At 46.6% G+C, this 18,275-nt stretch overlaps 1 protein-coding gene across 7 annotated transcripts in view; it reads left to right on the top strand.

Moving 5' to 3' along the window:
- The window catches only part of LOC135107646 (histone deacetylase 4-like), a 96,075-nt gene that overhangs the window by 68,014 nt on the left and 9,786 nt on the right, over positions 1-18,275 (top strand). For 4 of the 7 annotated variants that reach the window (XM_064017733.1, XM_064017731.1, XM_064017728.1 and 1 more), the window contains 8 exons: positions 1,406-1,549; positions 2,179-2,264; positions 2,650-2,684; positions 5,231-5,362; positions 7,145-7,362; positions 14,103-14,223; positions 15,399-15,535; positions 16,751-16,906. In XM_064017733.1, the coding sequence (XP_063873803.1) occupies positions 1,406-1,549; positions 2,179-2,264; positions 2,650-2,684; positions 5,231-5,362; positions 7,145-7,362; positions 14,103-14,223; positions 15,399-15,535; positions 16,751-16,906 (1,029 nt within the window). The remainder of the gene's footprint in view (positions 1-1,405; positions 1,550-2,178; positions 2,265-2,649; positions 2,685-5,230; positions 5,363-7,144; positions 7,363-14,102; positions 14,224-15,398; positions 15,536-16,750; positions 16,907-18,275) is intronic. The other 3 variants (XM_064017729.1, XM_064017726.1, XM_064017730.1) reach the window with 2 other exon arrangements.

Raw genomic sequence — 18,275 nt, 5'->3', positions numbered from 1 at the left:
CTAGTACCGTTCTATAATGTAGTAGTGTGCATGTAAAAGGAAAGAAAAAAAAATCGTGTCTGTTGCTGTCACTGTTATTATTTACATTTATTTGTGGACCGTAAACCATATTTATTTATTTATTCACTTATTTATTCATTCATTTATTTTACGTATGTTTTATGTACATTTTTTTTATATGTGTATGCAACGTATTTTTTCACTCCCCCTCCCCTTCCCCAAAGTGCGTAGTTAGTTATACGCATTAAGAAAAACAACAACAACATCCACGCAAGGAAGAGTGTCAGTGTATTGTTTTGGTCACCCCTCAATGTGAACTGCCTGCTTAGCCCCCACCCTGTTTTCCTCCGTCACCTCCTTTTTTCTGCCGAGCCTCTGACGTGTGCTGAGGAGTGAGGAAGATGTGAAGGCTGTGCACATACCACGACTCGCTAGCTCGCTTGCACCCAGTCACCTCGTGTGTGTGTGTGTGTGTGTGTGTGTGTGTGTGTGTGGATGGGTGTGGATGGGTGCCTGTTCGGGTCATCAAAGAGGACTGACTCATCCGCTACTCACCCCCCCAGGCATGGATGGGGTGGTGGTGAGAGAGAGAGAGAGAGAGAGAGAGAGAGAGAGAGAGAGAGAGAGAGAGAGAGAGAGAGAGAGAGAGAGTGAGAGAGTACAGGAGTGTTATTTCAGCCTCTCCGCAGGTCACACCAATAGACTGATAGTTTGAGGTCACAGTTGGTCTCTCTCTCTCTCTCTCTCTCTCTCTCTCTCTCTCTCTCTCTCTCTCTCTCTCTCTCTCTCTCTCTCTCTCTCTCTCTCTCTCTCTCTCTCTCTCCCCCATCCCGTCCCGTCCCGTCCCGTTCTCACGCCCCCACCCCCACCCACCACCACCACCACCACCACGCCCCGGCCTCGGCTCGCTGTCTGTCGCCTCTCCTTCCCTCGGGACGTGGCCTCTTTCACTTTAGCCACGTCCTCTGGGAGCCTCGGCCGCGTGTCTCGTTGCGTCTATTCTGGGGTGATGCGTCTCGTGGGAGAGAGCAGCCCGCGTGACGGTCTTGTAGTGGTGGTGGTGGTGGTGGTGGTGGTGGTGGTGGTGGTGGTGGTGGTGTAGATACCTCAGTACATAATACGTGAAATACATACCTAATACAAACGTTAGACATACATTCTCTCTCTCTCTCTCTCTCTCTCTCTCTCTCTCTCTCTCTCTCTCTCTCTCTCTCTCTCTCTCTCTCTCTCTCTCTCTCTCTCTCTCTCTCCTATTCCTCCCTATTACCCAAAAAGCACTGCATGTCCCCTTCTCCCCCTCTCTCCCTTCTCTCCTACACGTATATCCTCCTCTCCCCCTCCCTGTTCCCTCCCCAGTTCCCTCTCCTGTTCTCCCCCTCTAACCCTCAGATCCTCTCTCCTGCAGCAGTACCTGGAGCAGCAAACGAAGCGGGAGGAGGAGCGGATTGAAAAACAGAAGAAGGAGAACGAGAGACTGGAGGCGATCAAGATGAAGGACAAGAGTGAGGAGTCCGCGGTGGCGTCCTCAGAAGTCAAACAGCGGCTACAGGTTAGAGAGAGAGAGAGAGAGAGAAAGAAAGATGGAAGGGGGGATATTCTAGCTCAGACAGGTGTAGGGGGAACAAAGGCAGATTTTAAAGAAAGGGAAAGGGGGTGAGAAGTGTGAGGGAACAAAGGAAGGGGTGGGGGCAGGTGTGCATTGTAGGGGAGTGGTAGAAAAAATGGAATGGGGAGGTGTGGGTGTGATAAACAGGTATTGCTGACGAAGGAGAGGGAGGAGGAAGAGGAGGAGGAGGGAAGAGAGGGAATGAGAAGTAGCCAGTGAGAAATAAGAGGGTGCAGAAGGGGAAGGGGAGCAAGCCAGGAACAGGTGCAAGGGGAAGCAGGGATAAGGTTCAGAGGGAGAGGCGGGGGAAGGGGAGAGAGAGAGAGATGTACAGGATGCAAGAGAGGGGAAGAGAAATAGTGAAATGTTTGGGGCGAAGAGCGAATGGGACAGCAAGAATAGGGAGTATTGATGAGGAAGGAAAGGGAGGAAGGGAGGGAGGGAGGGAGATGAGGGAAGCTTTACGAGAGGTCAGGGTCACGGCAAGCGAACATGACCCGGAATAGTGAAGCGCGGTGCCGTGCGGAGGTGGTGGCTGGCTGGCTGGCATGACCTTTGACCTTGTGTTTCAGGAGGTTATCTTGAAGAAGCAACGGGATGCGAAGGCGGCTGGCGGCGGCGGAGGGGCGGCGGGGGGCACCTCCAGCCTCCGGGCCTGGTGGGTGTTTGCTGCTCTAAATGTGTGTGTGTGTGTGTGTGTGTGTGTGTGTGTGTGTGTGTGTGTGTGTGTGTGTGTGTGTGTGGTGATGTAAGTGCAAGTGTGGTGGTGTGCTTTGGTGGTGGTGGTGGTGGTGGTGGTGGTGGTATCGGCAGAAGGTAGTGGTGGTGGTGGTGGTGGTGTTGTTGTCATAGCAACCTCCCGCACGCCCACAACAACCTTCTTAGTGCCTGTCCGCATATAGCTCACGAGAGAGAGAGAGAGAGAGAGAGAGAGAGAGAGAGAGAGAGAGAGAGAGAGAGAGAGAGAGAGATTTCATAACGCAAGAGCATACCCCTTTATGTTACAGAAATACTCAGATCGCTCTTGTTTTCCCTTCACACAGGCCGCCTGGCAACGACTTCCCCCTCCGCAAGACAGGTGAGCTCGGCGGGGCGGCATACTGGTCCAGGTCGTAGACAGATTGTGTCGATAATACAAGTAACTTAACCGTGTGGCGTTCCTCGCTTGACTCATCCCGCCGTGTGACCTGCTGGCTGCTGCTGCTGCTGATGTTGATGTGATGCTGATGCTGATGCTGATGCTGATCTTGTGCGGAGGCGGGTTCGGGGAAGCGTCTGTAGTTGGCCCCACTGAAGAGATTCATAGAGTGATTGATTATATTTATCGGCTTGATTATATTTATCGGCTTCTTCATACTGTACACGTGTAAAAACCTCTGGTCTAACGAGCCAAAGCTTTTATATGGACTGTGCTCAAATTGGTTAGTGGAGAGAGAGAGAGAGAGAGAGAGAGAGAGAGAGAGAGAGAGAGAGAGAGAGAGAGAGAGAGAGAGAGAGAGAGAGAGATTTTCGACGTAGGTGTCATTTTGACGTCCCTGTGACGTCTGTTGTGAAGTATTTTTTTTTCGTGTCAAAACTTGCCCGTTGTTCATTGATCTTATACGTGCTGGTAATTGTTACAATGCGTCGCTTCATAACCGTTGATTCAAACAGATTCTCTCTCTCTCTCTCTCTCTCTCTCTCTCTCTCTCTCTCTCTCTCTCTCTCTCTCTCTCTCTCTCTCTCTCTCTCTCTCTCTCTCTCTCTCTCTCTCTCTCTCTCTCTCTGTGCATTGAGCGGCCCGCCTGCCTGGCCCACCGTCGTATGAGCCTTGGTGACGTACTCGTAACTCAGTGGTCCTCGGGCCTCGTCGATCACTAAGCACGGAATACTGCCTTGCTACGCATTATGTCTCGCACCCTCCTCACGGCGGTGGTGCGCTCTTGCTGCACTGGTTAGTGATGCAGCCCCACAGCGTGGTGTGGCGTCACCAGAAAGCGGCATGGCATCCGACGGATGCATTAAGGAAGGTGACGTCATCTTTGCCGGGAATTGGTTTCCCGTTCTGACAGAAGACTGTTGTCACTCGAGAAGCATTGCTTCATAAGACGCGTCATCCAGAAAATTTATGTAGCCGTGCCCCCGCACAGCTGCTCTGCGGCACTGCCATGCCGCCCGTCGGTTTCCACTTACGTGAGGAAAACGTCGGGAGGGGTGGGGTGAGATTGTCTTCATTTAATAGACAGGAAAGGTTTTTTTTTTTTATTTACTGAAAAAAAAAACGAAAACAAGTGCTAGCTGATCAGAATCAGGCGTCCTTGCGTAATTCTGTATCATCATGGCGGGTGCCGTGCCCTACCACTGCGGGAGACACCGCCGCACCACCTGGTGGTCCTCTGTTCGGCGCCCTGAAGTCTGGCTGTTGAGTTCTGGACGGGATCAGAATGTGGAGTGTTTTTAACTCCTCTTGCACTAAATATTGTTTTCTGTGTAGGAAAGCTTGACAAAATGCGCCTCAGTCAAGAATTTAATGCAAGAATTGGGATTCGTGTCAGATCTGCACTGCAGCATTGAACGCGGTGACTCTATCATGGGGCGAGACACGCTTCACTCAGGCAGGAAGGAGACACAGCAGCAACAGCAGCAGTACGGCACATCATTCACCATTACATACATGTTAGCATCATCACCATAGGTGTCATAACTGTCACCAGCATCACTGAGGGATGGGTGGCACTCTTTTATGCTGCCCACAGTATTTTTAGAAAAGTTCTATTCATGCATTTCTCGTCCCCGAGTGGGAAGAGATAGAAAGAAAATAATAATAAGGGCGGTGCGTATCAGCGCCTCCTCGACGCGCCGCCATTCACGGCATCAAAAGCTGGGGTTCAATAGCGGTATTTATGGAAAGGGCAAAGAGGCAGTTTCCTCATTGTGATGGAAACGGGCCAACAGACATTTATAAAGAGATATCTAGATAGTATATTGTAGCAGAAATTAATAGTTGGTAATAATAGGCCGAAATGCCGCGTAGATTGAAGTGATGTCTAAAAAGGGAGGAGCAGGACGCTGTATCTCGGCATGTCATCAACCCTGGGCGGCTCATCAGGTGGTAGGCAGCGGTGAGCGGGGATCAGTATAGAGGGGATCACCTTTCAGACTTTACGTTCCCTTCCCTCACCTTTGTCCCTCCTGCAAGTTGACAGGAGTAGGATTAGAGGGACTTATCAATAGTAATCTAAATATTATTAATGGGATAGGATGCGTGCTTCAAATCCCCCTTTTCATTTGAGCCGCGTATGTTAGCGGGGCAGTGGACAGACCGGGATCAGGAGACAGGTAATGTGGGTTGGAGGGAGGGAAAGAAAGTAAACAGAAAGGGAGGCTGGGATCACCACTCATCCAGACATTGTAGTTGTTGCATCGTCGACGAGGAACAGCCACTTGTTAACTTAGTACTAACCTTAGACGAGGACACTGTTACACGCAGCCACACGCCACCTCCTTACACCACTACGGTTTTGAGGAGGCGTGCTGCTAACATAAGTAGTCAGACAATAATAATAATTTGAGTAGGAGTGTTGTTGTTGCTGTTTTGTTGTCGTGACTAACGTGTTTGTGTGTGCGTGCCGTGTGGTGCTATAGCCTCGGAGCCAAACATCTGTCTGAAGGCCCGCCACAGGCAGCGTATGAGCACCGAGCGACGCCCTTCCCCCTTGGTGCCGCGCCGCAAGGACAAGCTACCCTGCTCCATCAAGAGACGCCCGCCCTACGCAGGTAAGTCATTATCCCTCCCTGCCCTGCCCCGCCCAGCCTCCTGCCTCGCCTTGCCCCGCCTCTCTCTCTCTCTCTCTCTCTCTCTCTCTCTCTCTCTCTCTCTCTCTCTCTCTCTCTCTCTCTCTCTCTCTCTCTCTCTCTCTCTCTCTCTCTCTCTCTCTCTCTCTCTCTCTCTCTCTCTCTCCGCCACCTGTCATCTTAACTTGACTCTCATGTCGTGGCTTATAATAATGTACCTCTTCTTGTTGCTCCCTCCTCTTTCTCTAGTTTCCTGTTCCCTTTCTCCTCCTCCTCCTCCTCTGTGTGTGTGTGTGTGTGTGTGTGTGTGTGTGTGTGTGTGTGTGTGTGTGTGTGTGTGTGTGTGTGTGTGTGTGTGTGTGTGTGTGTGTACCCTCCCTGCTTCCGTCATCGCTGTCAGAAGGAAGTGGGTCACGGTTGGATGAATACAAACCTACATAAAATCTCTCTCTCTCTCTCTCTCTCTCTCTCTCTCTCTCTCTCTCTCTCTCTCTCTCTCTCTCTCTCTCTCTCTCTCTCTCTCTCTCTCTCTCTCTCTCTCTCTCCCACGCTCTCCCCCTTTCTTTATCTTTCTCTAAGTATAATTACACCTAATCTCCTCTTTCTTTTTTTTTTCACCGCCTCGTCTTCTACTTCCCTTCTTCGTCCTTCGCCTCCCCTCCTCCTCCTCCTCCTCCTCCTCCTCCTTCCTCCTTCACTTTATCCTCGCTTTCTTTTGTTACGCTGAAAAAAAAAAAATAAAAACATCCTGAGGCAGCTTAGGTAACGTCAGGTAACTATAGACTCCTCCTCCTCCTCCTCCTCCTCCTCCTCCTCCTCCTCCTCCTTCTTCCCTCGTCTCATTCTGCCGGTGTCTAGAAAACGTAAGTATCCGTCGTTACTTTTTAATGGGAGGCTCAAGTATTTTTAACAGCATGCCAGATAATAATAATAATAAAAAAAAGGGGGGAAAAAAATGTTGCCCGTGGCGTTTTTGTTTGATGAAAGTCACCCTTGATAACATTTAACACCGTGGAGGTTGTATAACACACACACACACACACACACACACACACACACACACACACACACACACACACACACACACACACACACACACACACACACACACACACACACACACACACACACACACACACACACACACACACACACATGTATCTCTTATTCTTCTTCTCTTCTGTTTTGTTTTTGTTTGTTTGTCTCTTTCTCGTATACTCTCTCTCTCTCTCTCTCTCTCTCTCTCTCTCTCTCTCTCTCTCTCTCTCTCTCTCTCTCTCTCTCTCTCTCTCTCTCTCTCTCTCTCTCTCTCTCTCTCTCTCTCTCTCTCTCTCTCTCTCTCTCTCTCTCTCTCTCTCTCTCTTAGGCTAGCTAATGCCCAAACACAACACCTGACTCATCACCCTCGCAGCACCGGGAAAACTTCTGCTCCTCCCTGGCGTCACACTTTGAAGCAGGAAACTTTTATCACCCCACAGTTGATGACACATTCTTCCCTCTCCTCCACCCACTCCTCCCCCCACAGACACTTGACCCGGTAATCCTTTTTTCCACTTACAACCACCACCACCCCTATCCCCAACACACACACACACACACACACACGCACACACACACATGCACATACATTTAACACGGCAATCCACCTTCTGGCTCCTTACAAAACTATCTCATTTCCTCGTAGGGTAACGCTCTTCACCTTCCGTGTTTGTGTACTCCATGTAGCACCCTCGTTAACATTTCAACCTCTTTCTCCCCTTACAGTTGAGAGCGGGTCCACGCCAGACAGTGGACAAAGCTCGCCTCCCAACGGCCTTCCCACTTCCCGTTCCTCCTCGGGGTCCACGCCCATCCACGAGGAAGGGGGCGGCTCTCCCTACGGCGCCCACGGGGGAGGAGGCCAAGGATCCTGCTCCGATCTCCCCGTCTACTCATCTCTCCCCAACATCTCCATGGGACGTCCCCCACATTCCACCCAGCCCGTGAGTGTTGCAGGATGAGTAGGGGGAGGGGGTGTTGCAGGCTGAGTGATAATGTTGTAGGATGATTAAGAGTTGCAGGATGAGTGGGGGTGTTGCAGAGTAAGTAGTGTGTTGCAGGGTCAGTGAGGAGTGTTGCAGGGTGAGTAGTGAGTGTTGCAGGGTCAGTGAGGAGTGCTAGAGGATGAGTTGGAGTATTGCAGGTCATGGGGTGTGTTGCGGGATGATAGGAAATGTTGCAAGGTCAGTGAGGAGTGCCGCAGGCTGAGTGTTGCTGGGTCAATGGTGAAGGAATGCGGCGCGACACTGTGACATTACGGCTGACCTTTCCTCGGCGGGTTCGTGCAAGTTTTAATACTTCACCATGACGGAACAAAACAAAGAAAAAAAAAACGTGCATCCTTCTTTTAGTTATCGTCTCGTGTTTTATCTTCCGCGTTGATGTCGAGTGAAGGCATGTGAGACTGGCATGTGGTGGAGCGCTCTTTGTGCCTGCATCAGTTCTCCGTGTCTCATCCCAGCGTGAATAAGCCATGCGGTTCAAGAGCAGGTGAACGAGAGACCAGGTGGATGTTACGTAGCCAAGAATAATTAAGGCATTCATTTGTTATCCCATACCCCGCCCTCCCCCGCCTCCCCTCCGTCACCTGAATAAATGATGCTGGTTCCCGGCCCCCCAGCGCGAGCACCAGCAGCACCAGTAGCAGAGAGGCAGGGGTGGGGATGGCTGTGTGAGGGGATGAGTGGGGGAGGGGCTTGAACCCAAGGTGGTCTGTGGCTCATTGTATATTTAGCAGTGACACTCAACGCCACGCAGTCAATCAGCGATGATCTTTAGGTGACGTCACAAGACTAGCGTGACGTCAGGGCGCAGACTGTCATGAGGGAAAAGGCCGCGTCTTGCCGCCCGTTCGCTTTATTTCAACTTTGATATTCCCCGACGCGCCGCGCTCATAAATTGTCGGGGATCCTATCTTGAAAGACGCTTTTTTTCGGTGTGTGTGTGTGTGTGTGTGTGTGTGTGTGTGTGTGTGTGTGTGTGTGTGTGTGTGTGTGTGTGTGTGTGTGTGTCTTTTTTTTTCTCTTCTTTTTTGTTTCTTTGCATGGGGCGAGTTGGAGGTGAGCGGGGGAGGCATTTCCTCGGGGAGGGCGCGGATGAGTCAGGCTGGTGGTGGTGCGCCTGTCCCGGCCAGTGTGGCGGTGATGGTGCTGGTCTCGCTTCGCCTCTCACTCTTATTTACCCTTATTACTCGGAAATATTCCATAATTCTTCTGATTAGGGTCACGTTGCGGTGGAATGTGTTTATTGCTTGCTGTGCACGTGCGCTTGTATTTTCCAGTCCCCCTCTCTCCCCCTCTCTCCCCACCCATCCGTGCCCCTCCCTACCAGGTTGTTGTGCCCTTAATAGCCTCGCCTCCCAGAATTAAGCATGAATATTCCTTCCAATTAATTTATTAACGACGGTGGTGTACATTCCCGCCCACGCACGCACTTTAAATATCTACACTAGGTGAGGTTACACGTCCCGAGAAACGCTTACTGTCGTGATTCCCCAGCGAGGAGGCCAGCAGGGCGACGCGGTGCCTGTGTGTGTGTGTGTGTGTGTGTGTGTAGCTGTGTACGTACCGTGTCCTGGGAGAGATAGGGCGAGGCGGTGGCGGGCTGGCAGGGACCTCCGCCGCCACAGTAAATAGTGTACACAAAATTAGTCTGAGAGAGAGAGAGAGAGAGAGAGAGAGAGAGAGAGAGAGAGAGAGAGAGAGAGAGAGAGAGAGAGAGAATGCAGAGTAAACTTCATAGTTATCAAGTAGGAGCTTCATGGCCGGGACTGGTTATCACTCTGCCGTTCCCCTTCATTAACTGCACACCGCTGCACTCTGCCCTGCCTTGCCCTCCTTCCCTGACATCCTCACCCACCACCCTACACACACACACACACACACACACACACACACACACACACACACACACACACACACACACACACACACACACACACACACACACACACACACACACACACACACACACACACACACCTCTGTCCCTCTCCTCTCCTCTCTTCTTTCCTCTCCTCTCCTCTGCTCTGCCCTGCTGTACTCAACTTTGCTCTCCTCTTCCCATTCTTCTGTTTGTCTCTTATCCCTTCCATTGTCCCATGCCTTTCATGCTAAGCTTTTTCCTGCATACATTCCTCTCTTACACTCACCTACTCTTATATCTTCTTCCTGAGTACCTGCTTTTACCAACACCTTGCTCCGTCCTGTCCTCTATTGACTTTTTCTCTCCTCTTCGCCCTCTTCCTGCTCTCCTTTCCCTCCCTCTCACTCCCACTACCTTGCTTAAAACCACCACCACCACCACCACCACCACCACCACCACCACCACACACCCGCCTCGCCTCCGTGTTTCAGAAGTAATAAAATCCCGAAGTTGCTCTTTTAGAAATTTGGCACACTGGCCCGTCACGTGGAAACATTATTTTGGTACTCGTTTTTTTTTTTATTGTTTTGTTTATTTGTTTGTTTATTTTTATTTATTTATTTTATTTATTTATTTTATTTATTTATTTATTTATTTTTTTTTTTTTTTGCATACATTTTGGTGGCGGTTGTAAGATTTGGAAGAATTTAGTCGCTGTCCTTCTTTGCTCCTCCTCCTCCTCCTCCTCCTCCTCCTCCTCCTCCTCCTCCTCCTCCTCCTCCTCCTCCTCCTCCTCCTCCTCCTCCTCTTATTTCTCTTTTTTCTTTTCTTCTTTTTATTTCTCCTTTTCTTCCTTTCTTTCTGTCTTTCTTTCTTCTTCCTCTTCTTCTTTCCCTCATTATTATTATTATTATTATTATTATTATTATTATTATTATTATTATTATTATTATTATTATTATTATTATTATTACTACCCTCATCATTATTATCATTTACTGTCGACTTGGTGTTTTTAGTAACAGTGAGTTGCTACCTTGAACAGAGAGAGAGAGAGAGAGAGAGAGAGAGAGAGAGAGAGAGAGAGAGAGAGAGAGTGCATATAACCCGTGTAGGAGGAAGAGGAGAGGGTGGGTAAGAGTACAAGAAGGATGTTGTTTCATTCTAGATCTTCCTTTTCCTCTTCAATAATTTAATTTCCCTTGAGATTATCATAATTTCATGTTTCCTCTTCCTCTTCCTCTTCCTTCTTCTCTGTTTTATGTCTACTCCTCCTTTTTAAGTCTCTGAATTCCCTCCTTCTTCTTCTTCTTCTTCTTCTTCTTCTTCTTCTTCTTCTTCTTCTTCTTCTTCTTCTTCTTCTTCTTCTTCTTCTTCTTCTTCTTCTTCTCCTCCTCTTCCCCCTCCTCCTCCTGCTTGACTCACCTCCTCAGTTTTGTTTTCGTCCTTGCATTTCCATCTCTCCTTCCTCTTCACCACCACTCCCACACCCACCACCCTCGTCTTCCTCATTATAGTGTTCGTATTTACCCCGTCGTTCCATTATCGTCTTTTCTTCCTTCCTTTTAATCCTTTTAATACCCGTCTTCGTATTTCCCCGCGTCCACACCGCAGCGAACACAGGAACGGACGGAAACTGAGAATAAACCAGACGTGAATAGAAATGCATAAGCAAGTAAGACGCAAACACGTGATATGGTGCCAAGACTGGGTGGTGGCGGTGGTGGTGGTGATGGGAGAGCGTGGAGTTGGGGGTTTGTGAGGTGGGGGAGGAAGTGGGGACGGGATCTAGTGAATGGTGCGGTGTCTGGAGGCCTGCCAGACACCTCTCTGATCTTCACTTATCCTGGCAGCCTTCCTCTCTTTTATTTATTCATTTTTCTATGCCCCCTCTTCCGCCCCTCCCTTTCCACCTCTCTCCCCTCCCTCTTCCCCCGCCACCGTCCCGCCCCTCTCCGTCTTGTCACCCGGAACTTTATTAATAGTTTTAGCTCCCTTTTTTAATGTCTCTATTTTTCTGTGATGTCGGTGGATGAATGGATGGGTGGGTGAGTGGATGTTAGCGACGTGAGAATTTCCCATCCACCACTGCAGCCTTGTTGACATCCACGCGAGAGGGAAGCGACAGCGCGAATGTTTATAGCCATTATTTATTTATTTATTTTTATTTTTTTTTTTTGTCTCCCTTTTTCTCTTGGTTTATAGGTGTTTACGTTCCCCGGCCGCAGATCAGGTTACAAGTCCCTCTCCCTCCGTATCGATTCCTGCAGCGGGGAGAGCAGCAAGGTGTCACTCAGCAGGCAGGCGGACCGACGGGAAACACTAGGCTCCGTTGTTCATCAGCTCTCATTTAGCGACGGGGTGACAGTTGGCGCTCCGAAATAGTCCGCTAATGAATGTTGCGAGATACATCACGGGGTGGCTCAAGGTCACACGGGCACCGGGGCTTGTGTGTGTGTGTGTGTGTGTGTGTGTGTGTGTGTGTGTGTGTGTGTTCGCCAGACAGCGGCCGTGTGAAAATACGACGACAGGTTACAGCTAAATACAGCGCGTGTCTGAAGGTCGTTGCTCAGAATTTTTTTCTTTCTTCATGTATACTCTCTCTCTCTCTCTCTCTCTCTCTCTCTCTCTCTCTCTCTCTCTCTCTCTCTCTCTCTCTCTCTCTCTCTCTCTCTCTCTCTCTCTCTCTCTCTCTCTCTTTTTCGGCGTCCTATCTCGACTATATACACCTAACAGGCTCTAGTGCAGTAGTGGAATTTATTGCGGGTTTCAGGTGTGTTTTCATGATTCAGGCGATACCTTCACTCAGGTTGTGCATCACCAGTGGGAGAAAACACTTGTGAGGACCCGCCGTATTATCTCTGTGCCCTTGGAAAACAGTCCTGATTAGAGCCCAAATAAGAGTACTAGCGTAAGAAAAAAAAGTCCTTTTCTTTTTTTTCTATTTTTTTTCCCCTCCCGTGGCTGATAAAGGGTGGTGTGGTGGTGGGTTGCTGGGGGAGCGTGACGGAATATCATTCTTGGCTTTGCTTGGCGAGCCGTGTAACATTCCCCGAGGACATTATTATTATTAGCTGTAATGTTAATTGACTTCACGCATAAATTAATGTCGCGCGCTGTTAGATAATGTCACGGCAGACGAGCGGAGGTGGGGTGGGACGGAGCAGAGACCTTCAGAGAGAGCCTTGCCCTGCAGGACTCATAGCCTGAAGTGTGTTAAATTCTGCAGTGCGTGGTGGTCACGAGGTTTTGCAGCCTATCGCGCGACCATTATGTGTAGCAGCAAGTAGGCTTAGACTCATGTATAGAGGATTAAAAGGACAGTGTTATGGTGCGCGCGTGATGTTTGCGTTAGGTTTGGGGTTAAGTTAGGTTAAGTTAACAGGGAGCGGTAGTGATGGAGGTGGTGGTGGTGGCGGTGGTGCAATAGTACTGTATGACTGCGTTGTGGTACCGAGTATGTATGTGGTGCGGCACAATCTGGGATTAAGAGGAGTTTTGAGAATGCGGTACATCTGAGTAACTAATGGTTTTCGTTTCTCGTGTTAGTGTGCTGAATTACAATACGTGAAATGCCTTCTTATTTGTTTATCATGCGTTTGTGTCATGGTGACGTGATATTGATAAGTGGTACAGTTTGTTTTGCATGATAGTGAGGGGAGACTATTTGAATCTTCGTATGGTGCGGTGGTTATAGTGATGATGGTGAGGACAGGTTACCAATGGTGTTGTATGGTGTTGTGTATGGTGGGGATAGACTAATAATGGTGTTTTGTGGTGTGTGGTGGTGAGGCTAAACTGCTGGTGATTTGTGGCGACGAGGACAGTTTAGTAATTATGGTGTTACATATGGTGAGGATAGACTGTTAGTGGTGTGTGGTGGTGTGTATGGTGAGGATAGACTAGTAATGGTGTTTTGTGGTGTGGTATAATGGTGTGGCTAGACTGACAGTGGTGTGAGGTGGTGAGGACAGGCTGGTAATGTTATGTTGGGTGTGTGATGATGGGAAATACAATAGCATAATTTTTATAAGAACATGTTGGCATTACAGCACCATTTGGTTTTGCAATATATTATTATGATGGTGATGAATGGTGAGGCTTCACAGTGCATGGTGATATGACAGTAGTGCAGTTAGTGACCAGTGATATGACAATGCATGACTGACACTAGTGATGAAAGTGTATTAGCATGTATGTTGACAGTATGAAAATGATATTGTTGATCTTCTGTGACGACTAATAACAGCGTAGCACTATCATTGCTCAGAGATGATGGTAGATGATGGAGGTGGTGGTGTGACAGGCATGATGTAATGACTAATGATGGTGAGACCAGTATCATTATGGTGTATGAAGAGTGACTGATGATGATGAAAGTGTGATAGTGTTGTTGGGACAGTTGACAATGATGTTATAGCAGAATTAGGATGGTAAGAATATAGTGATTAATGATGAGCTTACAGCAATATAGTATGAATATGGAGAGTGACTGATTATGATGGTAGCATCCTAGTGCTGTTATGCCTTCATGGATATGGTGTAGCAAAATGAGTGTGGTGACAAATATAGTGATTAATGATGAGTCTAATATAACAAGAGAATAAACATTTAGTAGTAAGTTGCCACAAGTAATCAAAAATGAACACAATGAGAATCAGTGAAGGAGACAGTAAAACAATAAACAAGAGCAGTAGTGGTGATTGTGGTGATATATGGTATTGCTCTTATGGGCATACAAGTGCCATGATAAGTCCAGCAGTAACAAGGGCAGTGGTAGTGATGGTGGTGGTACATGGCGTTGGTCTTAACATTGCAGGAAGGGCTGAAGCTTCCCATCGTGTCTGAAGCAGACATGCGGACACTCCCAACCCATGTCAGTATGCCTCTCACGGGACACCTGCTCTCCTCCACTCTGCCCTATTACCCTACACTGCCAGGTATGTTTGTGTGAGCATGTTGCCTTGTGTTGGCCTAGTTGTGGCATACAGATTTTGAGTCAAGTTTGTTTTGTCCTGTTTCTGCTCTCCATTTTGATCCAATGTAGTCTTCAGAAGTCACCAATGTACCTTCTCCACATTACCCTTCTTCCACACACACACACACACACACACACACACACTCACACACACACACACACATGCCAGTAAGTGAAAAAAAATATGTACAAGTTTAAGGGTAAATTACATCAAGGATTATATGGAAACTGGGCAGTATTGTAAATAGTCCTCTTGAGTGAGTTCCATATGTGCCATTTATCTGTCAGTTCATGTTAGACTGTCTATCTTTCTCTGTGTCCATTATTCTATCATTTGTGTCTCTCTCTCTCTCTCTCTCTCTCTCTCTCTCTCTCTCTCTCTCTCTCTCTCTCTCTCTCTCTCTCTCTCTCTCTCTCTCTCTCTCTCTCTCTCTCTCTCTCTCTCTCTCTCTCTCTCTCTCTCTCTCTCTCTCTCTCTCTCTCTCTCTCTAAGTTTATAAATGGGCTAGTATCTTGTCTTAATTTGTTTTGTCTTTTTCTCCCTCTCAGTGGTTGTTTTGTATCCTGTCAATCCATAAATTAATTCTTTATCTTTATTTATTTCTAACCAGGGATCATCTTCCTCTTCTAAAGCCAGTTTTCAGTCTCTTCTTCCCATTCTCCACATTCTCCCACAATTCAAAGTCAGTTTATAATCTACATAGTTCATAACAATATGCAAACATGTAGGTTAAGCCAGATGCTGTGTTGAATGTTTTATATATATATATATATATATATATAATATATATATATATATATATAATATATATATATATATATATATATATATATATATATATATATATATATATATATCCTAAATTGCCATCCACACATGGGGGCTTTGATCACTGAGTAGACTTGGCCAGTGCACAAGCTACATAAGCTGCAGCTCTTTCTCAGCGCAGAGTAAACTAATAAACAACCTTGATATATTGTGGCTTACACAAAGCTTTCCTGACAGTTCAGGAATACCATGCAAATCAGGAAATTATAAATTGCTCAGATATATAGTTATACATGACATAAATTGAATGTTCCCTCCTCCTTGTAGCACTAAGGATCTCCTTCCTTACATGTGTTTGTGTGTTACAGTGATTGATGGTGAGGGGTACAGCATGGGTACACCACGGGGCCAACAGGTCACTGCCATGGAGACCAGTAGTGGTGGGGGCATCATGCGAGGAGGCATCTATCACCCCAGTGCTGCTCCAGCCATTACAGACCCCCAGGTGAGTAATGGCAGACTGGCAGTGGCATCAGTGGCTGTGTCAATGCAGACTTTCAGCATCAAGAATCTTGTTTTGTTGTGGACATCATTCCTTCCCCTCAAACACTTATCCAATGTATAATGACTTACTTAGTGTGTGTACTTGAAATATTTGCTACACCTTCCTGTTGTTGGCAGGTAGTTTGAGGTAAAAGCCTTAGACAGACAGGCTAATTTTATGGTTGCAAAAATTTATATCAACAAGGAGATAAAACTAAATAATAAAGCAAAGGATTCATGAGGCGAATAAGAAAGATTTTATTTATAAGCACATGAGTAAGTTAAAGTTGTTAATTCAATCCTGCATCTGGGAATATTGTGTGTGTGTATGTGTGTGCATATTTCCCTAACAGCAGTATACAGTGCCTGAGCTACATTTCTGTGATCCTGTCTGTGCATCAATATTTATCCAGTTCTCTCCAATTATCTTGTTTTTGTGCTTTCTTGGTGACAAATACTTGTCTTTTGTATGTGACCTTGTCAGGCACCTCATTTTAGGGTCAAGTGCATGCTGTCCACAGATCCATCCTTTTCTTGTTTTATATGTCATTGTTCAGCAAGTGCTTATTAGGCTACGAACACATGGCCTTTCTTTTCTTAAATCCAAATTGTCTTTGTTATTATTCCTCTTCTTGTTAAATATTAAGTTCAGTTTTTCTTAATTACTTATTTGCAGTTTTGAAGTATTATATCAATTAGTGACACGTCCATAATTGAGTGGCTCCTCTTTTATTTTTTTTTTTATGAATGGGCATTTTATTAGTTATTTTGTCCTCTTGAAAATTGTTCTAATTCAATGGAGAACTTGATTATGTGTGTGTGTGTGTGTGGTGGAATGAAGAAAGCTTTGTGTGGTTTTGGGTTTCAAGCAAAGAGGAGTTGCATAGAATTAGCATTTAGTTTTAAGTTTTAGTATAATTATTCAGTTTCATTCACCTTTCTTACTTGAACTAGAAATCCTAGGAAAGACTTGTCTTGTTACAGTGAATGAAAGGTCTTATTGAGTCATGCCCACAAGTTGTGGTGAAAGATATTCATGCTGTTTCATTCTTTCTTGATACTTTTTGCCAATGAACAGTGTTCTTGTTCATGTGCATGTTGTTTATGCTGCCTAGCTGAGGCTGACCCACTCACTGAGAATCAGGACCGTCACCTTGACCTTGTGGATGTATTGCAGGTGAGGTCCAGCCGCTCACGCCCATTGAGCCGAACCCACTCCTCCCCGCTGCCCCTGGGCCATCCTGTGTTGCAGGCTCAACCTCCTTCCTTCTTGCCCCACGCACCTCCTTCAGCTACACACCAGCACACCCTTGACCCCTACCTCCTAAAGCAGGTGAGTCACTGGTTACAGTGAAGGTGCTGAAATACACATCTTGTGGGTCATGTTTCTCACACATTCTTAAAACTTATCATGAAGGTGTAAGGTGATCACCTGATGAGGAATTATATGATCACTGTGGTCATCATACTGGCTGTGTTTGTGTGTGTGTGTGTGTGTGTGTGTGTGTGTGTGTGTGTGTGTGTGTGTGTGTGTGGAATATTTCTATTTATAACCAAGGACCCAAGGGGGTAGGGGAGGTGGTGGCAGCAATGAATGAAACCTTCTGCCAAAATATAAGTGAGTCAGAACCTTGGTATGCTGCACCTAGGGTTGTAAGATCCAAATGACTGTATGAGCAGCATGCTTTGCTTTGGAATCCAAGTGACTGCATGACTCACTGCCTCCACCTAGATAATGAACAGGTTATATGGGCTCTTAACTATGTCACTTCCCAGGCTCATGTCTCACCACCTTGACATGTGGAGGAGAATTACTCATTATGCCCTAAGAAATTTTTGTTGTTTTTAGTAGTTAAAGATAAATTTCAGCCCTTTCACAGATATTATCCAGAAAACAATTCTCAGTGTTTATTTGTTCAGCTTCTCAAGTTTAGTATCTTATTGGGAAAATTTTGTAAATTGCCAAGGATCTAAAATAAGATGGAGAGGCTCCAGGATGCATTGGGCATTTGGTGTTTGGGAGTTGTGAGCATGGGAATATTTTTAGAGGCACAGGAGAGATGAGGTGCCAAGGTCTTAATCCACTACACTGGCAAGTTTAGTGCCTTCTCCCTTGTTGTCACCCACACCTACATTGCATTGTACAAAGTGCTGGGTCGTTGCGAGAACCTATTCCGAATATGTAATGAACTGTAGAAAGTACAGCTGGCAGACTTTAAAATAATGCACTCAAAATATAGTCTGAAAATCTTCAGATAAGCCAAGACTGTAAAGCTTTCAGAAAATATAGCATATAAGCACATAAGAATTACATATAATGGTTCCTTCACCACTGTGTATATAATTGGATTGTAAATATGACAGTATCTTAACTGCTTGTTGTATAAATAGAAGAGGACACTGGTTTGATGACATGCAGAATGACAAATGTCTAAGACAAATGTCAGCTGACTTTGACAAAACTCTTGTTGATAAGGAACTTGACATTATCAGGGTTAAGCAAGAAATAAATGGGACATTGATCTCATGTACTTTATCAGATACAGTTGCCCCAACAAGCCACTGTCACCCCATGATCTGGTTTGTTTTAGGTGTAGTGGATTGTGCTCTTCTATAAAGGATCTAATTATGAAGCATGATGATAAAACATCATAATTCATATGAAGTGCATTACCTTTTCAGTAGAAGCAGCAATTTACACT

Source organism: Scylla paramamosain, chromosome 15 (assembly GCF_035594125.1).
Source record: "Scylla paramamosain isolate STU-SP2022 chromosome 15, ASM3559412v1, whole genome shotgun sequence".
In the NCBI taxonomy this organism is placed as follows: domain Eukaryota; kingdom Metazoa; phylum Arthropoda; class Malacostraca; order Decapoda; family Portunidae; genus Scylla; species Scylla paramamosain.
Note: the sequence above shows the minus strand (reverse complement) of the source record. Positions and strands in the feature narration are given on the sequence as shown.